This window comes from Barbus barbus, assembly GCF_936440315.1.
Source record: "Barbus barbus genome assembly, chromosome: 6".
In the NCBI taxonomy this organism is placed as follows: Eukaryota; Metazoa; Chordata; class Actinopteri; order Cypriniformes; family Cyprinidae; genus Barbus; species Barbus barbus.
Genome location: NC_136734.1, coordinates 7,546,130 through 7,569,508, shown reverse-complemented (window position 1 = coordinate 7,569,508; position 23,379 = coordinate 7,546,130). Strand labels below are relative to the sequence as shown.

The following is a 23,379-nucleotide window of genomic DNA, read 5'->3' as shown; positions in this document are numbered from 1 at the left end:
ATAGAAACACTAAATGACAAACAATATCTTAAGCACCACCACTAGTCCTAAGCTCAGTCAACATGACAGATATGCATTCATACATGGTTATTCTAATTACTAAAGTTCTATCATCATATAATCCTAAATGATCAAATTATCATATTATAATGCTTGACTGACTGATGCTAAGTGACAGATATTAAAAAACAATAATAATATATATATATATATACTTTATCTAATATAAAACAGTATATCAGATAATTATTATTAGTCTGCTGAGTAAACTAAAAAATGTACTAGTCAATGACAATTCTATTGTCAAGGTGTCCATAGAGGGTTGATAATATTTACAATAATATATTGAATTTGATAGGTGTCTCTCACATTGTCCCACAGAAGCATTAAAATAGTGTAGATTAGTGTACAATGTTTTATAATAATAATTTATTCTATTTAGTGTCCATTTCATTCAGTTAGCATATTTAATATTGGGGGCGTCCAAGTTATTTGACACATTTTAACTTAATTATTTTTTTTTGTTACTTTTTAATAGTTACTTTCCCTGGTAATGTGTTACTTTTATAATGATGTAACTCAGTTACTATTTGTGAGAAGTAACTAGTAACTATAACTAATTTATTTTTTAAAGTAATGTGCTCAAAACTGATAAAGAGTTTAAAGGGGTCATCGGATGCCCATTTTCCACAAATTGATATGATTCTTTAGGGTCATAATAAAAAGTCTATCATAGTTTGGTTGAAATATCTCAATGGTTGTGTTTTACCCTGTCAATAACAGCTCTGTCTAATGCAAGCTGTATTCTTGCATGCCGCATTAAATGCAAATGAGCTCTGCTCACCCCGCCCCTCTCTTCCGAGCCGTCCTCTGAGAGACGGTAAACCATTCATGGTGAAACTTGCTAATTAGGACATTATTAGGAAGGGCGATTTGCAAAGATTCATTAAAATACCTTACACTCTAAATAAAAATAACAAAAATAAATCATCCCTGCAGCACTCTGTGTACAAAGTAATGTCCATCTAGAAATGGTTTACTGAGTCTAGTGTGAAAGTAATTGACTGCTAGACCCAAATACTCATTGGTTGACCTCCCTAATGCTCTTGTGTCTGAATCTTTCCATCTATGGTCCAACATCTAGTGGGAAGCCTTCTCAGAAGAATGAAATCAGTAGCAGCGAATGAGGAGGGTTTAATCCTTATGGCATAAATATCACAAGAGCATTAGTGAGGTCAGGCACCGATGCTAGGCGATGAGGTCTGGCTCACTGTACCTATTCTTCCCAAAGATCTTCAATGTGAGTTCTGGACAGTCACATTCTTTCACTTTTACAATCTGTTTAACTCACTGTTTTGCTTTACAAATGTGTTTTAGACTTTTTTAGAGGTGAGAACCATTATGGGTGGCCAAGTTTAATTGTGGGTGTTAATGCAGAACCGGGGGGGGGGGGGGGCAACTTTATACATTTGCTAAAATGCTAAAACATTTTATTACACTACATTATTTTAAAGACCCCCCTGTGGTAAAAATCTAGTTTAATGCTGTTTTTATGTCTGTCTGATGTTTTTAATATGCTTAAAGACAAACCATTTGATAATTCTGAGTATAGACTTTTTCTTTTCCCATTGTATTTTTGAAAAGTTTTGTGTACAGATGATAACATTGTCAAAACGATCCCGTTCACACAGATCCATGAAAACAACTAAAAATGCCTTACTAGTTGCAATGTGACTTTGTAAAGAACACACCTGTACACATACACAGTAATACACAATGTGCATGACGTTCACAGATTCACATTTGTAGTTTACATGTAGACAATAGCTGTATTATTTTTCTAAAACTTGCACTTTGAAACACATTTTCCAAAGTTGGCATTTTCAGGCTCCCAAAACACTGTTTTAATGTAAATAATCAGCAAAACAATCAAAACAGTTTTCCATTTTTTGTTGAAAACGCGTCGTTTAAAACCCCTACACAAGTAACCAATACCACCAATGTCATATCTGGTCAAAGGTTTCTAATTACAACATATTTTTGCTGTGTTGAATAATATAGCCAAGCACAGACACATCTGTTGATTTCATAAAGGTAATGGCCAGTCGGACGTGTTTACGTTAGTCATTCACTAACCGTTCAAAATGCTTGAGTATTGTTCAGAGTTCTACACGCTCGCGAATCTTCTCATTTTAACAAAGTGTAGATGCAGAGCTTCATTGATTGTAATGCAACTTTATGAGATCACAATTAAGTGTCATCTATAATCCAGGATATAAATCCATTCAGAATTTGATAATTTGATAAGAATCAGATAAACATTTATCTAGTATTGCTAATTGCTGTTGTGGGCAATATAGCTCACAAAGCATTTCAAAGGATGAGACCAAGAGTCTGGCGATGTCTATGGGTCCCAGACTTACTGCTGTGATTGTGTTGCAAGGGATCTGCAACTAAACTATAGCTTTTAATCTTTTATATCTGCCTTATGTTCAACTGTCCCAATACTTATACTCACATCAATGAGTGGGATGAACTCTAAAAGTGCTGTTCTTTTTATTTGGTAAAACATGTATGTGTTGAAATGGCTAATAATAAAATGTGACATTCTGTAGTTTTGTCTCATATTCATCTTTTAATCATATTTGCAAATGTCTTGACTCCACAGCCAACAGAGTAATTTTGTCTTACTGTTCCAATACTTATGGAGGACACTGTAGATGTACATCCACAATTAGCCTATAAATTGTGCATCTGTGTTGAATTTTCATTCAAACTGAACATCATTTCCTCAGTCTTTCTGTCATGGCAGTTACATTTTAACATGCTCTGTGGCACATGGCAAATTCAATCATTTAGACTCGTGAACTGAAACATGTTTTAGACTTGTGAAGCTCTAGAAAAGGCTTATCAGCCCCTCTTCATGTGGGGATCTTGGCTGGATTTGTGGATGACTTCATTCTCAGATGACATTATGAGAGGAACAGAATGGGGTTTTGCATCACCTCTGTCTTGTTTTGGAGATTAGATTGAATGGTGGGACACCAACTGTTCTGCTTGTGACTCCAATTAAGCAGCAGTTGTTCAGTTCAGGACGTCAGGGTGACCAGTGGGATCTGAAAAGCTTTGTCTGAATGACATCAGCGGTTTCATGTGTTACACCTCCTCTGTTGAGAACTTGGGTGCATATCCAGCTCAAGTTATATGTGTAGCATGCTTAGGAAAAGAAAACTGTGTAGATGTATATTTTTTTATTCATTTTTACCCATTGAACTCTGGACAAATAAGTATAAGTGCTGCAAAAATTAGTGATGCATTTGCCTTTTTATAAAACTAGATGTTCTGTCTGTTAAAAAAAAAAAAAAGACGCACATGCACATTTCAATAGAAAAATACTTATTTAGTGACAGAAAAAATACAAAACAAAACAAACATGCAGTGACAGATCATGTAAAGCACATTCGAAGTTTGCTTTACTAAAAAAAAAAAAAAATTTACTTTGAAACCATTTTCACTCTGAAATTGAAGCAAATTTTACAAAAATAAAAATACAGAGATACAATTTTCTTGTCAAATGTACTTAAATGTACTTGTTTCAACTTAAAATAATTTGTTACCCCACTGACATAAAATTTTTAGTTTAGTCAACTCAAAATTTTAGGTTGCTCAATGTTAATTTAAGGGACAGCTGGAATATTTTAGTTGACTAAACAAAAGATTTTAAGGCAGTGGGGTAACAAATTATTATTATGATTTTTTTTTTACAGTGTACTTGCTCATGTGTTATTGCTTACAACAGGTAAATTATCGAATGGTTAAAGCATAAAACTATATTGCTTACAGAGGAACATTATTTTGTTGATTTACACTTATTTTGCACAGATTCTGCATGAATGTATCTGATGCTTTGAAGTTATTATCTTATCAGTGAGATATAAAGGCAAGCAGATGTTATATTGTAAGGTGATTCACATTATTGTCCATTATAATGATTGTAATATGTGTTATTTCTCTTTTTTAGTGGATCATTCTCCATAAGGGGGCTGTGCATTTAAGTTGGCACTTTAGCTGCTCCAAAGTGACAGATTATTTTTGCAAATGCATTAATGGATTATACTTCAGTGTTTTTTTTTTCCTTTTCTATTCCAGGCGATCAGATATCAGTTTAGAGATTGCCGTATGGAGGATTATCATGTTATTTTCTTTTGTACAACATGCCCTTTGTCTAAACGTTTTGCATGTTACTTGCACAAATTACTCTTTCAGACTGAACTGGAATAAGTCGTGCAACTCTCTTTTAATGTCAATGAAAAGATTAAGGTATTTTTCCCAAATCACTGTAAAAAATAACAACACATACTATCAAGAACTGGGTTATAAAGGATCTAAAGTATGACATGATATCTGAGCAACAGCCCGTAAAAGTCAATCAGTCAGTCAATCAATCAATCAATCAATAAAAAAAAAAATTATAATAATAAAAAAAAAACATCTGTCAATGGGTTAAGCAAAATAATCCTGTTTTTATTTTGAATTATGTTTATTTTTCTTGATAGATGGATAATTTAGTTCTTGTTTTAAGCATGAACTCACTTCATTTTGATACATTTTGAACAAGGCTTAATATCCTAAGTAATTGTGCTTATCAACCAAAAGTATCTTAATTTAAGAATGTTTATATATATTTGTACTGGAAAACAAGAAGCTTCAAAAATTCATTTAATTTGTTCACTTTTCCTTCAAACATTTATCTGATTTAGTGACTGATTGATTGATTTGAGATTTAATCAACATTCTACTTCCATCTACTAAGTGACATATTAAGACCCCAAACAGAATAAAATATGATTTAAGATGTTGATGTAAGATGTAAGTTATGAGCTTTGCAAGAAGTTAAGTATCAGTGGAAATCAGCCATTCTCCTTCCTTAATATCAGAGTTGTAATCGTATAATCAAAAAACAGATCGATAAAGGTAACACATACTGATATTACCACTAGAACTATCTAATAATTCAGGTACAATTATTTGATTATTTTGATTATTTGATTAGATTATAAGTACTGTGCCATTGATCTGTTTTTGTTTCAGTGTTTTATTCTCTGATTTCAGAGTCAGTATTTGTTACAGCAGGTACTGTAGAGTTTACCGCAGTGAGAATGGGCAGATTAAGGCAGACAATGCCATTGAATAATTCATAATGTTTTATTCAGTGGCCCTGTATTTGGCCCTGTTTTGCTGTTGCCTTTCTAAATATTAATTGTCTAGCAGTTGTTTCCTTTCTATCAATTAGTGTATATTTCTGAAATGGACATTTACTTGCTCTTAGGCCATCCAAGATGTAAATGGGTTTATTTCATCATCAATACAGTGTTGGAGAAATGTAGCATTCCATCACTTGCTCACCACTGGATCCTGTGCAGTGAATGGGTGCCGTCAGAATGAGAGTCCAAACAGCTGATAAAAACATCACAAATAATCCACACGACAATTAATGTCTTGTAAAGCCTAAAGCTGTGTGTTTGTAAGAAACAAGTGTTTAACTTCAAACTGTTGCTTCTGGTCAAAATACAAGTCCATAATAACACTTCGTCTGGTTAAAAGTCCATTCCCTGTTGTCTTCTCACATTAAACTCCACCAACATATTTGTTTAGAGCTGTTTTGGCTTGTAATCGGTGCGTGATCTCTCCATATTTCACTCCTGATTCAGAGCAGATGACCTTTTCACTGATGCTACATTTCTCAACATATGATGAAGAAACTAACTACCTTGGATGGGTTGAGTATGAGTACATTTTTAGCATCTTTTCATTTTTGGGTTAACTATTCTTTAACATGTAAAGAAAGCAGAATACAAGAAGCTAATAATTGTTGACTGTAGCATATACACTTTAATATATTTGAAGAAATATTTTTCACAAAAAAACATAAATATATATTTGAAAAGTTTATAAAACTTTAATGAATAAACCTTTAAATAATAATTTCATAATAATAATACTTTTTTTTTGTCTTTAAGGAAAGCGATTATGAATTTTAACCCAAACTGTATAACATGTCATGTGACATGGAATTTACTGTAACTGAAGGTTTCCTCTAAAGATCGTTTGGCTGGCCTGACCGCTATGACCCATGTCATTCTTCTGTTCTGTCTGGACAAAGAAAAAAAATGTGGTTTCACCACTGCAATGTGACAAAACTGAGACAAATATTTAACATCGGTTTGGCCCTGTTTAATGGTAGGTAGCAATTTTCTGCTGTCTGCGTGTTCGTTTACACCAAACAAACAGAGAACAAAAGCTCTTGTGGCATTCCACACCAGCTCTGTCTCCACGCTCCACACAGATAGTCTGCCATGCAAAGGTGGACCACCTCAAAGAACTGAGGAAATAAACTCTACAACAATTTCATGCAGAATAGCACAAATTCCTGGTCTTTTTGCTTCTCCATCCTGTTCTCGTCTGCATATTGTTTCCTCTTTTAGAGGAGTGCGTGCAGACTGAGTGCCAGTCATTTGTATAGTGATTAAGTCACACTTTATAGTGTGTTTTACATGATAAAGTACTGCTGGAATATTCTAATGAAGTGCATGTGCTTAAGGGGTTAAGCTTGATATTGTTTTATGGTAATTATATATATGAGCTTACACAGAAAAAAAAAAAAAATGTGTAGTGACAATTTTCACCCAGAAATTGCTAATATATTCCACAATTAATTACAAATCAAGTAACAAATTGAATTAAATGCAAATTTTGGAAATAGAGAGACCAAAATAAAATGTTCTTGTAAAACATACTCCAGTTATCTTTTTATATACAATACTGGAGAAAAAACAAAATAGTGTAATATATGTAATGCATTTTTTTTTTTTTCTAAAGCAAATGTTTCACTTATTCGGTTTATTTATTTTCGGTCCAACCAATATGAAGGTATCAAAACTGTTTTTCAGTATTTATTTTTTTCTCTCTCAAGGATCCTTAAAACAAATGAATACATCTTGAAAAAAAAAGTTTGTGGAAACTTGTTTTTTTTCTCTCTCTCTCTTCAGATTTTAAGCACTTTGTTTTAAAGTGGCTTTGCTTAAAACATGGAAAAAATTATTTGTCAGACTTAATTCAAGATATATTATTTGAAAACAAGTCTTAATATTTGTGCAGGTATAATAACATTGTCGGGTAACTTGTGTTTCACGTGGTAACTGGTTTCATTCAACTCAGAAATATTCTTATGACATATCGCATTTTAGGCTGCAGTGTAAAATGCATATTAAATAAACAAACCACAAAGAAAACACAAATATTACAACAACGGTAACAAGTGATCCAGTGTGACTTTGGCCACTTGTACTGTGAAAACTTTCAAATGAATGATATGGTTGAATTGTAGCCACTAGAGGGATACACGCACGCACGCACACACACACGCGCGCGCACACACACACACACACCCCTTCCCAACTCTCGAAACACTGTCCAGCACTTGGAGGAGCATGTGTGGAAATGCTCTTGCCGTCAGTGCTTTACCTGTGACTTCAGCACAACACGAGAGGAGGATCGGAAGGAGAAAAACTCATATAGAACTGAAACATGGGCTGGCCTGCTTCCACCACATTCTCACTCTTAAAAGACTGAAGGATCTCCAGCGGAGCTCACAGCATACATGAGGATCCGCGATGCTCTGGACACCTCCGAACCTCCTGCAGAGCATCTCAGTCACTCCAACTTCGAACGCCGAGACAACTTCAGCACAAACAGCGTCTGAATGTGCTCCATCCTCAGATATGACAGCCCGTCATGTTTGGACGTGTTCTGCATTCATGAATTGTTCTTAAACATTGTTTTGCGAGTAGAGAAAGCCAGAAGTACAGTGAGTGTGAATGAAGCTCTTTATTCATTGATTACTGATCGAAATAATGAATTAAGCCGCGATCTCGCCAGAAGACTCACTTTAGCCTCCAGAAGAAGTAAAAAGAAAAACTCCAGCGCACAGAACGGCTCGTATAGTGAAATAAAGAGCTTCATGGATTTGTGTATCTGGAACATTCGTCTTTGACAAACGATTGTGAAAGACGGGGAAAAGAAAAGAAAACAATAACAAGTGGAAGGACTTTGGAGAGGAAGAGCGCGTCCGTGCGCATTTCTCTGGGACATTATCATACCCATCCGCATCCTCATCATTATCCTCTCTCTTGTGTTGAATAAAATGAAAGTTTGGACTTTACTCCAGTGTCTCGCCATCCTGCTCGTCCTGTGTGTGGGATCAGACTGCGGGACGGTCCTGAGAAAGACCCGATCCAAACGCGAGCTGGTGAGGATCCGAGAAGCCAAAGCGGTCTTCCCGGGGGCTTGTGCCACCCGGCTGCCCCGGGGCAAGCGCTCCCTGCCGGCTCTGGACCGCCGGCTCCCCCGCCAGCGCCGACGCTCCTCTCCGGCGGAGGATGCGAGCTTCTCTCGGGGAAAAGCCGTTTATTTTACGGGCAGAGGGGACCAGCTGAGACTGAAGCCCGGCGTGGACATACCAAAGGGCAATTTCACTCTCCAGATGTGGGTCAAAGCGGAGGGTGGGCAGCGTTCCCCTACCGTTATAGCTGGTAGGAACAGATCTATGCGTTTTACTTCAGTTTATGTGAGATGAATGTTGGCGGAAGAGTAATGCATATGAATGATGGGGCTTGACCAGGTGGCTTTAGCAGTGTTAGGATAGTGCATAACTTCCTCGTACCTCTTACAGGTCAATCAGTTCCAATGTCGAATGATTAAGTAATCGCGTACGTCAGCGCGGAGACTCCACACACACACACACACACACACACACACGCACGCACGCACGCACGCGCGCACTTTAATTAATTTCTGATATTAGCGTTTGGGCTGATGTGACAGGAAAACGATGACTTAATTCGTCAAAATGTAGTCTATCCAAAAGCTTAGGTTTGCTGTTTAAGCTCTGAGCTCAGGAGAGAGAGCGGGACAGGATTTTCCCCCTCCCCGCGTCTTTGCGCGTCTGGAGAGACACCCGGTGTACACGTACGACCTTCGAATCCCCAAAAGACCCCAAATCCCCCCACCTCCGTTTAGCTCGGAGGAAAACACAGGAGAAAAGTGAAGCTGTTCTGAGCTTCGCAGACGTCTGAACTGTAGCTACACACCTTACCAAATCGCATCACATTGCAATTACGTTCTCCTCCAGTACCTGCAGACACCAGAAAACACAAATCTGAGTTTGCAAACACCACTCCGGTTCTGTAGATATTTTATTATTATTATTATTTTTTTTTTTTCAGCGAGTAAGCATTGCAATATCACTTTCGATTCCGCTTTCTGCCGACAGAGAGCGTAAAATAAATGACATGTCGGTCTTTTTTGAAAGTCATGGGCAGAAAAAATAATAATAATAATGCTGGCTGCGAGAAGTGTGTTTTTATACGCAGTCACGCACGACTAGACAGACCGGAGTGAGAATTCACTACTGATGCGGCAGTGGGCATCACTGATTTACGCGTGGCATCTGATGTCAGTGCGCCCCCCTCCAGTAACCCACCACACTGAGATGACATCATCTCTTTCAGGCTTGCAGTGGGTTTGCACAGGACCGAATGCCTGACCAGCATTACGGTGATGAACAGTATAAAATATCCCATACACGCATGCATTGGATCCATAAATGCATGCATGATGATGCTGTATATGGTTATAATCAATATTTTATACAGTGGGGCCTAGAAATCTGATATCACATCCGATAATCCTTTTATGTATATGAGGAATTAAAGTTAGGGGAAAAGTTATGACATGATCACTGCGAAAAAAACAGCAGTAAAAATCAATATGGTGAAATCCTTCATGTTGACACAGTACAGTGACTTTTTTTTGAGAGTGCTGATTGAGATTGTGAACCAATTTCACTATTTTCACTATAGTTACTTATAAAATAAGCAAATTTATTGCATCAACCATGTCAGATTCTATGTACAGAAAGTCAGTTTCCGTGTTTCTGCCCAAGACTCACATCATGCAGGGATAACATGAACTGTAAGGTCTTGAAAAAACTTGCGCTGAGCAAAAGTGAGTGATTTCAATGATTTTTCCTAAACATTGTCTTTTTTTCTCTCTCCATACAACTGAATTCAGTGGGCACCAATACTGCGACCTAAAGATTCCTTTAAAATAGCAACATTTTTAAAGGTATTTGAAGGACCCGTTTCACTGAATATCTGTTGTGTTAGGATATATATATAAAAAAACACAATCAAACAAGAAAAAAAGTGATTAAAGTGACTCTGGCTTATGCAGACATGCTTAATCTTTTAAATCTAATTCATGCCTCTAAGAATGAAGACATAAGTCAGTTGTTTTGAAAGAGGCCACTGCTTATTTTCAGCAGTTGCTGTTCATGTTGTTGTTTTTGCACAGCGTTAGCCTTAATGTCGAGACTTAATGTTGTTTTTGTGTTGTTTTTTTTGAGCTATGCCATTTTTTCCATTCCATTATGCAGAAGATTTAAGAGCGAGGAATGAAGGAGTATTTTAAGACATTTGATGAAGGAAAAACAAAAAGCTTATCACCGTCCCATAATGTCAGTAAATTCAGCACCCTGAACAGCTCTGAGTTTGTGTCTGCAGTATGTAAAATAGGTTTGGATGAGTGCTTTATAGACCATCAATATTATTTATGGTCATGACTTGGCAGCTGAAGAAGAAACTGAGATGGACATCATCAGACGGCAAATTGGACGTCTTGTTTAGACTGCTTTTTAGAGTTGGAAACAGTTCAGGAAAAACCAAACTGTCTTGATTTGAACAAAACCTTATGTTGACTTTGATCAGATGATTAACACTGTCCAAGAGTGCATTCAATGTGTTAGATTGATGAGAGAGTAAGAAAAAAGTGCTTAGTTGACACTGATCTTGCATGATGATGAGATACAAATTGACTTACACTGCAGATCTGATCTGAGACACAGAATGCAAGCTTGACCGGTTAAGTGACATCAGAGGAAGGACATTTAGGTTTCATGATGCTTAAAACATGGCTTGACCAAGACAGCATACTGCACTGTACTGTGTAAACTTGGGTAAAGTATTTTTTTCCTCCAAATTCCCCACGTGAGAGAATATAAGTATGCAAATTCTCCTATAAATTTAAAGCTGCAGCTACCAAACAGTCATTCAGCCTGTTCTGATTTGGTGGTCTAGTGATATTTTGTCACTGATTGAACTGGCCCAAAAATACATATAATTTTTATTTAATTTTAACTAGAAACTGTCTAGTAAACTCCCAGCAACAGCCTACACAATTTTATTTATTTATTTACAGCAAATTTTCTACATTAAAATATTGCAGTTATTAAAATAATTTGCTTCCAAAAAGGTTGTATTCTGGGATATCAAGACTTATTAGAAAAGTGAACATTAAAAATCATGATTCCAACCTGGTGAAAACTAGTAACTATATCTGAAACATGCTGCTGACACACAATAGCCGTGATTAATGAACAGGTTCATTCACTGCTTCCTCTTATCTCTCCCCTCCCATTATTAACTGTACAGTTATAGTACAGTTTTGTCTATGAAGCAATATATTTTCAATGATATTGCAAGATTTTAAATATCACCTTTTTTTTTTAACAATAGCAGTACCATTTACAGTAAAATTGTTGATGGTGGAATAACCTTTAGCCTTTGTGCTTGTTTTATTTAATATTTGTGGTAAGCTGAATGTTGATAAATTAAGAACTTAACCAACAATTTATTCAGAATGCGAAACCTAAGAATTGTGACAAAACAAACTACATTTAGATAAAAACTGAAGTCTGGACATTACAAAAATTAAGTGACAAAAGAATAATAAAATAATAAAATGAGTAATCATAAATGAATGTAAGTGTCCTAGCATACCTCTCCTAATATTTGTTATTGTTAAATAAATAAATAAATAAGTGCATGCATGTAGGGTGCATGCATGTAGGCTACCTAGGGTGATTTGTTCAATGACACCTATATGCAGGTTCATGTAATTTACATACATCATATCCCTTCCTCATCTACTCTGTTATTTCCTGAAAAGTTGAAGTATTATAGTACAGTTGACTTTCTCTCCTGACACATTTGTTCTCATTTTTTTTTTTAACCACAGGTCTCTTCGACAAATGCTTCTATGCCTCCAGTGATCGTGGATGGTTATTGGGAATTAAAGCTGTGAGTGAACAGGGAAACCGTGACCCACGTTTCTTCTTCTCCCTTAAAACGGATCGAGCACACAAAGTTACATTCATTCATTCGAATGCCCGCTACTTGCCCAACCACTGGGCCCATGTAGCTGTGACTTACAATGGCCTCTATATGAAGTTATATGTCAATGGTGCTCAGACAGCTGTTAGCAGGGAACAGTCAGGTGATGTCTTCAGCACCCTCACTAAAAAGTGTAAGGTAAGTTTAATTATTTAGTGTTTCAGAGTTTAACTCATTCAGAGTTGAATATTTTGTCGAATTATACACATATTTTATTATTATAATGTAGTAGTAGTATTAGTTAAAGGTGAAGTGTGTAATTTATGTGCTTCTAGGTCAGGGTTAGCCAAACTCTGCCCTGGAGGGCCACTGTCCTGCAAAGTTTAGCTCCAACTTACCTCAGCACACCTGGAACTTTATAGTGGGCCAAGTAAGACCTTGAATAGCTTGTTCATTTGTTTCAATTGGGGTTGGAGTTAAACACCTCAGGACAGTGGCCCTTCAGGAGCAGGATTGGTGAACCAAAAAGACAAACTTCTTGCATGTTTTGCGACAATTTCAAAATTAAAAAAAAAAAAGTCAAGTGAGGGGCATTAAAAGTATGTTCAGTTTTACTTGAAACAAATAAATGTGAAAGTGACAAAATGTATAATGCTGGTTGCTGTACATATCACCACTGTTAGGAAATAAAATGTTTTTTGAGAGCCGCAAAAAAATGTCAATGCTCTATCACATTCATAAAAATTGAGCCACCAACACTAAACCCACCCTAAACCTAATCAATAGTGTTATCACAAGCAAACATGAGATAAAAATGCATTTACAGAAGTAGCCATGCCATTTATCTACAAGTCTTTGACTCCACTTATCGTGACTTGTGTTTTACGGGACATGTACCCGAGCATGCCGCATCGTATTGGTTGAACCAATGATGCTATGTTGAGCTGGTTGGGAGATTCAAACTAATTTTATTGACAGGACCACAATGCAACCTACCAAATCAATCTATCAAGGATTAACTTACAGAACTATCTGCATTTAGTACTGGAAAATACGTTATCAGAAAAAAAGTTACACTCTTCACCTTTAAAAAGGTTCCAGTTCTTACATAATGCTCATACTGTATGCAAATAAAAACAGATAAATGTAAGGATTTGATCTGATTTAAAATTCAAGGTGCTGATGGTGGGTGGAAATGCCTTGAATCATAACTACAGAGGCTCCGTGGAGCGTGTTGGTTTGTGGCAACAGGCTCTCTCTCAGAGGCAGATCATGAGGGACATGCATGGACACGAGGACCCTGAGGACCTGGTTGACCTGGTGATCCGCGAGACATTTGAATACCCAGCACGCAAATGGCTGCCTGTGAAGGACGGCAGCTTCCCAATACCAGATGAGGGTCCTCGTGCAGGGTTGGGGTCTTTGGACACTACCCTGGAGCCTCCAGCTTGTGGACAGACGGTGTGCGATAACACAGAAGTGGCGCGCAACTACAATCATTTCTGGAGCTTCCGCCACCCCAAAACAGTACAGTATCGTGTAGTGAATGTGTTTGACGACTCTCAGCGCAAACCCACAGTCACAGATCAACAGATTCACCTGCAACATCAGCATCTGAATGAAGCCTTTAACATGTACAACATCACCTGGGAGCTGACTGTGCACAATGTTAGCAATTCCTCTTTGTATAACCGTCTGGTACTCGCCAACTGTGATATTAGCAAGGTGGGTGATGAGGACTGTGACCCTGAATGCAACCACACTTTGACTGGCTTTGATGCTGGTTACTGCAAGCCCAGGACACGATGTCCTGAAAATAAACAAGGGAATGGCGTCTGCGATCAAGAGTGCAACTGTGAGAACTATGGTTACGATAATGGAGATTGCTGCAACCCTAGCATCACCGATGTGACCAAGACTTGCTTCAATCCAGCTTCTCATTTAAGGTAAGAGTTTAAGATCAAGCAGTCGAAATACCTGATGGTTTAAAAGATACCTATCTGGTCGGCTAAATCTTGTTTGTTCTTAAGACTGTATGTATGAATAGTTCTGTCAAAAAGATTTCATGAGTTGGGGACAACAATGACGAGCGCAGAGTCAGGAGCTGAGACCTTTCTGTGTGACATTTGCGCCCTGTGATTTGTGGAATTCCTTATGGTGCTCCAGTTTCCCCCACAATCCAAAGACACACAGCACAAGTGAATTGATGGCACTAAATTATCCATAGGTGTGAGTATGAATGTGTATGTGTTAGCCCAGGGGTGCCCAAACTCGGTCCTGGAGGGCCGGTGTCCTGCAGAGTTTAGATCCAACCCCAATTAGACACACCTGAACCAGCTAATCAAGCTCTTACAAGGCATACTAGAAACTTCCCAGCAGGTGAGTTGAGGCAAGTTTGAGCTAAACCCTGCAGGACACCAGCCCTCCAGGACCGAGTTTGGGCACCCCTGTGATAGCCCTTTAATGGATTGGCCATCTACAACCTAAGAATACACTGTACAAGTGGTTTAGAAAATGAATGGATAAAATATTTTAAAGGGAATTAAAGTGTCCATCGTTAAGGTTGGTGTTGTGTACTTGTGTCCCTAAGAAGATGGGGTCGGCAATATGACCAAAATCTTAAACTCCATCAGTTATATGTGTCATTTAACCATGGCAGTGATATACATTACCAAATAGTAGTAAGGTTTGTCACTATACCAAACTGTTGAACAAATAAATTGAACAAAACCTTACATATTTCTTAATTAATTTACATGTAGTCATTTAGCAGACACTTTTATCCAAAGCAACTTACAAATGAGGACACTGGAAGCAATCAACAAAACAAAAGAGCAATGATATACAAGTGCTTTTTTAATTTTAATTATATAATAAATAAAAGGAAAACAGATAGAAAAAAGAAGAGAGCATTGCAATAGTCCATGCTGGACAGAACAAGAGCTTGAACAAAGAGTTGTGAAGCATGTTCCGAGAGAAAGGGCCTGATTTCTTGATGTTGAATAAAGCAAGTCTGCAGGACTGGGCAGTTTTAGCGATGTGGTCTGAGAAAGTCAGCTGATCGATCAATCATAACTCCAAGGTTTCTGGCTGTTTTTAAAGGAGTTATGGTTGATGTGCCTAACTGGATGGTGAAATTGTGATGAAAGGATGGGTTTGCTGAAAAACCACAAGCAGTTCTGCCTTGGCTAGGTTGAGTTGAAGGTGATGGTCCTTCATACAGCAAGAAATGTCTGTTAGACAAACTGAGATGCGAACAGCTATTGTCGGATCATCAGAATGAAATGAGAGGTAGAGTTGAGTGTCATCAGCATGGCAGTGATATGAAAAGCCATGTTCCTGAATGACAGAACCAAGTAATTCCATGTAGACAGAGAAGAGAAGTGGTCCAAGAACTGAGCCCCGAGGCACCCCAGTAGTTAGATGTTGCGACTTAGATACCTCACCTCTCCAAGATACCTTGAAGGACCTATCTGAGAGGTAAGACTCAAACCACTGGAGTGTGGTTCCTGAGATGCCCTTTAAAAATAGGGTTGACAGGAGGATCTGTCAAAAGCAGCGGACAGATCCAGCAAGACAAGTATTGAAGATTTGAAATCCCCTCTTGCAAGTCTAGGGCTTCAACAACTGAGAGCAAGGCAGTCTCGTTCTGTGTGAGAAAGGCAGAGACTTGGTTGAACACAGCTCGTTCAAGTGTTTTAGCAATGAAAGGAAGAAGGGAAACCGGTCTGTAGTTCTCTAAAAGAGATGGGTTAAGGGTTGGTCTCTTAAGTAGTGGTCTTATACAAGCCTTTCTAAATGCTGAGTGAAAAACACCAGTGTGAAGGGATGTGTTAATGATGTGAGTGAGTGCAGGTTCAACTGCAGGAGAAATGGCTTGAAGGAGATTAGATGGAATAGGATCAAGCAGACAAGTAGTAGGATGTTTAGAAAGGATGAGTTTGGAGACTTCTGCCTCAGAGAGTGAAGAGAGGGATGTGATTGAATGTATGTTTGCTGGTAAGATGTGCTTGACAGATTGTGGTGAGGAAAATTGTGCTCTGATAGTTTAAATTTTATTAATGAAGAATGAGGCAAAGTCGTCATCTGTTAAAGGAGGGGGAGGAGGAGGACAAAAAAGCAAGGAAAATGTTTTAAAGAGCATGCAAGAGTTAGACGAATTGTTAATTTTGTTATGATAGTATGTCATTTTAGCAGTGTAGACATTAGCAGAGAAGGAAGAGAGGAGTGACTGATACACATAAAGGTCAGTAGGAGTTTTTGATTTGCGCCTAACCCTTTCAGCAGCCCTGAGCTTAGAGTAATGTTTGCAAAGAACATCAGACAGCCAAGGAGCAGAAGGGGTGGTACGGGCTGGCCTGGAAGACAAGGGGCAGACAGTGTCTAAACAAGATGTAAGAGTGGAGAAGAAAGTATCAGTAGCACTGTTAGCATCAAGAGAAGCTAACTGTTTATGGGGAGGAAGCGAAAATGAAACCATAGCAGATAGCCGGGAGGGTGAAAGTAAGCGTAGGTTATGTCAAAAGATAACATGTAGAGGGGTATGTGTTGTGTCAGGAACCATGTTGAAGTTAAGAGTGAGGATGAAGTGATCCGAGGTGTGCAGTGGAGTAACCAGTACATGATCAATGTACTGGTTACACATGAAGGCAGTTTCATGTGTAAATAAGGTCCAATTGGTTGCCTGATTTGTGAGTAGCCATAGTTAACACTCTCTTGAAATCAAAAGAGGCAAGCAGAGTGTGGAAGTCTGCAGCCTGATGTTTATCTATGTGGATGTTGAAGTCTCCAAACATAACTAGGGGATTACAGTCAGGAAATGTTGAGAGCAGCACATCTAATTAATCCAAGAAGTTACCTTGTGGTCCCGGGAGTCGATAAACTACAAACTAGATTTTAAAAGGGTGGGTAATAGTGACTGAATGTGATTCAAAGGATCTGTTAATACCCAGAGAAGGTAAATTAATACATTTCCAATCTTTAGAGATAAGCAGACCAGTAGCACCACATCTTCCAGTCAGACGGGGAGTGTGGGAAAATGATAAATTATTGGAGAGTGCTGTAGGAGTAGCAGTGTCCTCTGGTTTGATTCACATCCCAGTCAAGGCAATGTGGTTTAGTCTTGAATGACTAGAAATAGATGTAATGAAAGACAGAGCACCAGAATGGTGCTGACTGAGGGTGAGTTGAGGGGTTTGCAGGAACCAGCGGAGACAGGGCTGAAGAACTGGCAGATATGTGAAGAGGATGCAGGAGAGGGAGGCTGGGAAGGAACACGAGGATCAGGAAATTCAGGGCTGGACAGAGCCAATGCAATGACAGATGATTAAGGGCTGGACGGGACTAGCATGATGACGATTGGCTGGGCTCTTGGTCTGGAGTGTGGCAGGAGATGCCCTCCACTGGAATTATGGTAAAAGGCAATCCACAGTGCACCAGCACCCACTCCACAAATGCGGTGAAGTTCCCCCAAGGACCTTCCCCGGACAGTTTGGCCTTAGTCGAGGTGTTGTGTCTGACATAGTAGAAAGTACAGAGGCAGCTGTCCAGGTAGTGAGTCTGGTATGCCAGGATTAAAAATTACCTTGTGTGGTGCTTGAGTAAGCTATCCTCTTGCTCCAGGCAGAGGACCTTGACAGTGGGGATATCCATTTAGGGGAGAAAAAAAGCCATAAATTAACTATTTGCTCCGGTCTTCTGTCAAAATCTTTGCAGGAATGCCTGAAGAAGACAAAGATAAACTAGAAAACACAGAGTTTAATAAAGGTTCAGATATCCACAGCAGATTAGCTGGTTCAGGTGTGTTTAATTATGGCTAGAGCTAAACTCTGGATGGTTGTCCCAGAGGAGGAGTATTGGAAAATCCTGGAATACTGTCAAATGGGCAAACATTGTGTCCCGAGTAGCATTTTGATTTCAGATACATAACCACTGCTTCCTCTTGTTATGGTTTTATGTAGCTAAACATTTCTTCCAAAACTCCAGATCTATCTCCACATTTCAGTAGCGTTAAAGGTTTATCAAAAGAGGGAGGCTGAATAGCATGTACAGATAGTGGCTATGTCTCTCTAGGTCAGGGGTAGCATCCCTGCTCTTGTAGGGCTGCCACTTTGCTGAGTTTATCCCCAACCCTAATCAAACGCACCTGAATATGTTAATCAAGGTCTTCAGGATTACTCTGAAACAACATCCAGGCGTAGGAGCAGACTTGAAACTAAAGGCTGTTTCTCAATATGCGTACTTGTCTGTACTTGTGTTCTTGTGGACTTGTGAAACGTCATCAGTCGCTGCCCAAGTACTGTTCCAATTCAAAGTTCACATCTAGCCAAGTCCAGTTCAAATCCCCGGATGTGTTCTTGATCCGCCCCTTTTACCGAGGATGCATCGAGATGTGACTTGTGCGGACTTGATACGAGCCATAACCCAGAATTCAGTTCGTCCTCCCGTCCTCGAGAGTTCGTTCTTCTGAGTCGAATTTGGCAAGTCCAAACTCGAAAGGACGGAAGTCCAGACTCTGCGAACTTGGTATTGAGAAACGGCCAAAGTGTTCAGGAAAGTAGCAGTCTTGCAGTCTCCACTAATGAGATGATGAGTTGAATCAGGTGTACTAGTTGAGTAAGATATTCAAACTGTGCAGTGTCTGGAGGTCTCCAGGACAGATTTGAGAAGGACTGCTATAGATAATCTGTAAAGGCAACTGTGGATTATTACTGAGCCTTTCACAACTCTTCCGTTATTGCAGTGGGATCTTCTCTTCTGGCTTTTCATAAGCACTTCAAGAAAAATGTTCTTATCAAGGATCCCTCTAGGGTAACTGTTACCGCCAGCTGTGTGGCGATTTGCTCAAAGTTTTAAACACCAGTATTTTTTTGCCAAAAGATGAAAAGAGTAAAAGGAAATTGGATTTTTAAATACCTGAGGCCACTGGATAGAAAGCACAACATGTTTACAATTCCACCAATGGATAAGGTCTGGTTTAACTTTTGAACTATATGAAAGGTAGCTATGTTCATTTGTTTCACAAAAATAGGTATAGCCCCAAGGACACACGTACTGTGGTAATCCCAAACTATGAGTTTTGTTTTATGGGGGATTTATTGCCTTAAGAAGTAGTTTTTTGGTGGCCTTTGTTTTAGTTGGGTGGACTGCAAAGTAAAAGCCAACATTTCAAGGAAGCTTATTTGATTCTTGTTTAGATTGGTCACCAAGCAACAATTTTGTTTTCAAAATGTATTCATAAACGTTTGTTTACAGAAGTGCACGAAGGTTCATGAGAAATGTTTAAACTTTCCATGTCGAGAATAAAGAGTGAATGAATTGATAAGTGAAAACAACCTTGTTACGTCTTTGTTTTGATCTGTATGATTCATCCCAGTATTCCAGTATTGTCCTTGAATTTCTTCTGCATGCCTTAATTGAGCTTCTCTTTCAAAGGAAAGCAATGTTTTCTATTAGCCATTTTGAACTCTTTCCAGGCCGCAGATTCACATCCAATAGTATTCTTAAAGCTCTTCAAATGACTCTGTGTGCGGGCTGTGAGGTGACATCAGTCACGAAAAACATGCAGGTGGTTTTTCCCAAATATTATCCCATCGCAATCATCAAGAGAGTGTTTATCACTGGATATCCAATCCAGTAACCGAAATCAGCAGTTGGCCAAACCTGAGATTTCAATGGAAATATTGCAACTGATGGATGAAAGATGGTTTAGAAAGATTAGAGTGAGAACAGAGGAGGAATTTTCAGATAAGCACCCCAAGTGGTTGTTTATTTTGTTTTGATTATGGGACGTCTAGGGAAACACGCTGATAGCTGCACCACAAACATTCATCAACATTCCTTCTTAATTGTGGAATTCTGGATGAACACTGCTACATGCGTGGCACAGCAATGGCTGTGTGGTCGGACATTTATTTTTGTAGACCCGGTGCCTGTTACCACTTTGCTTGTTTGGAAATCTAGCTAACAGGAGACATCGGCTGAAAATGTGAATGATATCAACTTATGTTGTCTTACATGTTTTAGGCACGTGTTGTAAGTTATTTCTCCATGCTTTTTGAAGAATGTATACAGTGCCACATTGTTTTTGCAAGCAAACAGCCCATTTGTAAGCAGTTTTTTTTGTGTTTTATCTTCAAAAGATCACTGATCATATTTGATGGCGTATACATTGGACACAGCTGTGGTTAACACATAAGCCAAAAGTTAAATGCTTTTGTGAATGTACACCATGTACACTTGCTTGTATACATTAATTCATGCCTTGCTTTGGATGCCTGCCCATTTTTGGGCATGTTGTTGATGTGCAATAAGAAAAATGTCTGTCATGGCTTTGGTCCAGAGATTAGTCACAGGTGAAAGTCCATACTACATTATCATCTGCCTCTGTTGTGATGCCCTTGCTTTTCCCTTGGCTATTGTGTGTGTTGGATTAACTGATGAATGGGGTTTCCTGAGCTGTCACATGGGTCACCTCAGAGAGGTTCTTCATCAGGTGCTTTACAGTTGTGTGAACTAAGTGCCAATGGAGCCCATAAACATAACGGACGTTAATGGTTTTGCCCTAATGGAGTGTTCTGGTATAAAACGGGCTCTTAGCGTGTTGAGTTGAAAGAGCTACATGCTCATAAAAGCACCTGTCTCTGGAAAGACACACACCTGCTTTGGTCTCCTAGCTTCCTGTTAAAAAAAGTTAATGCGGACCAGATTGGGGAAAGAGAGAACACGGTTGTAATGTATTCTTGAGAGTGATGTTTTCAGTTGCTGGACAGCTTCTCTGATTGCTCTTGCATGCACAGAATTTGCAATGTAGTGATAATTTCAACTTTTAAGGTGAAGGGACAAGAGACCAGATTTGCATTATCTAAAGCAGGACTTTAAGTCTTGAGTATCATTAAGGATCTCAAGTCATTGTCTCTACAGGAGTCAAAGCTCAGAATTGCACAAACAGGAATCGTTATTGTGGTAATCACTCTCATGGCGACCACTCGTCAGTATGCTACATAAGTACAGGCAGACACTGACAGACATTCATCTATTTAGTGTAGCATCTCATATCATTCCAAAGGACTAGCTATCCCGTTTTTTCCAGAAACTTTGCACTGCGAGGAATTCATTCATTGCTGTGCCATAATAAGTGTCAAATAAGGCTGACAAAAAAATGAGGTCCACCAATGCTGTAACCTTGAAGGCAGCACTCCATCATGTAACATGACGGTTGAGGTTCGGGTGACATGAGTTATCAGAGTACTTATTATGCAAATACATATTTACTCTCCACAGAATATATGAAAAAAAAAATGTATTACAGTAAATTAAAACACAAAAGTATTTATTTACATTATTGACACTGTGATCATTTTCACCATGTGTCTCCATCTCTGGCTCCAGGGCTTATCTGGATGTGAAAGAGCTAAAAGAGATCCTCAAGCTGGATGGGTCCACGCACCTCAATATCTTCTTTGCCAATTCCTCAGATGAAGACCTTGCTGGAGTCGCTACCTGGCCATGGGACAAGGAGGCACTGACACATCTAGGTATAGAAAATACTGGATAAACGCAGTCCAGGTCAAGAGTCTGAATTGAGTTCCTGCAGTCATATAAGTCTTACTCTGTCACACTCTGTATCTTTACCTTATTTCAGTGGTTCCTATTCTCAAGATCCCTGCTTATTTTCTTAGCGGAAGTATAACTGATACAATGACATGAAATGTACGCAAAGGAATATGACAAAAATTACAATATATTTCCGTTCCATTTACTCTGCAAGACATAGTGTGCAGTTTTTGGGGGGCAGTTTTTTTTAGCATTTAGCAAAATCTTTTTTTTAATTTAATTTTATTTATTTTTTTAAAGCAGATAACTCCACATTTCATGCTTCAGAGTTAAACAAATACTCGGTTAATATTTGTAAACTCAATATTTATAATCTCCTCAGCTGACAGTGTAGACGCCTGACAAACTTTGTTGTTGTGATTACACGCAATACAGGACATTTTTCCCTCATCACTGTAGTGTAATGTGCCACTTTAGCAAGGTTCCTTGAAAATGTTTCAGCTTTTATTTTATTTTCCTTTTATGCCCCAAAGAAATCACGTATGAGTTCATCTAGTTCGTGGAAATTATCCATCCTCGATCACTTTTAGTCAAAACTCCTCTAAGCTTGCACATCTTTTCAAAGAGACTAGCAGCCTTTCAATTTACCAGAATACTGCGCGCTGATTTACTAAAATGGACGTATCGGCTTCTGTTCACAAACAACAAGGAGCGCTTGTTGGCTTCTGCAGTAAGACGTGAACTCGCGATACCTTGTCAGCAGACAATACCGGTTTATGTGACAAAAGATGTTTCAGAAAGTGCATAATGTGGAGAATAACGCATGGCAGTCAGATAGTTTTTATTTTTTAGTTTTTTAAACGTGGCATTTATTGGTTTTTGCATATGAACTCTTCTTTTTCAAACTGCATAGTATAACTTAGCTACAACAAGTGATAAGAAACAATCCTGGATATTTAAGAACAAGCACATTAGGGTTTACACTGTGTACTTTTCCTTGCCTCTTCATAGGTGGCATAGTTCTGAATCCATCTTTCTACGGTACATTTGGCCACACTCATACCATGATCCATGAGATTGGTCACAGTCTGGGACTGTACCATGTGTTCAGGGGTATCTCGGAGATTGAGTCCTGCAACGATGCATGTTTAGAGACTGAGCCTTCACTGGAAACTGGAGATCTGTGTGCCGACACCAATCCCACACCCAAATACAAGTACTGCAGGGACCCTGAGCCTGGCAACGAAACGTGTGGCAACCACAATTTTGTTCACACACCCTTCAATAATTACATGAGTTACGCAGGTAAAAACATATCTTTGGAAACTCTCTTATTTAATCTTGATTGGAAAAAAAACAGTAACACTTTATTTTAGGGGCCAGTTCTCACTATTAACTAGTTGCTTATTAGCATGCATATTACGGTCATATTGGCTAGTTATTAGTGCATATTAAGCACATATTAATGTTTTATTTTGCATGACCAAATTTTGGATCCCTTAATCCTATATGCCATATTTAAACTACAACTACCATACTAACTATTAATCGTAAAGTCGTAAGTAGTTGTTAGTTAATAGTGAGAATTGTTCCC

At 38.5% G+C, this 23,379-nt stretch overlaps 1 protein-coding gene across 1 annotated transcript in view; it reads left to right on the top strand.

Moving 5' to 3' along the window:
• Positions 1 to 8,203: 8,203 nt before the first annotated feature.
• LOC306870611 (pappalysin-1-like) overlaps positions 8,204 to 23,379 on the top strand; it is a gene marked incomplete at both ends in the record, with an annotated part of 124,818 nt that continues 109,642 nt past the window's right edge. Inside the window, 5 exons of the mRNA XM_079417988.1 lie at positions 8,204 to 8,591; positions 12,136 to 12,428; positions 13,407 to 14,176; positions 21,621 to 21,766; positions 22,797 to 23,090. Coding sequence (XP_079274114.1) covers positions 8,204 to 8,591; positions 12,136 to 12,428; positions 13,407 to 14,176; positions 21,621 to 21,766; positions 22,797 to 23,090 — 1,891 coding nt within the window. The remainder of the gene's footprint in view (positions 8,592 to 12,135; positions 12,429 to 13,406; positions 14,177 to 21,620; positions 21,767 to 22,796; positions 23,091 to 23,379) is intronic.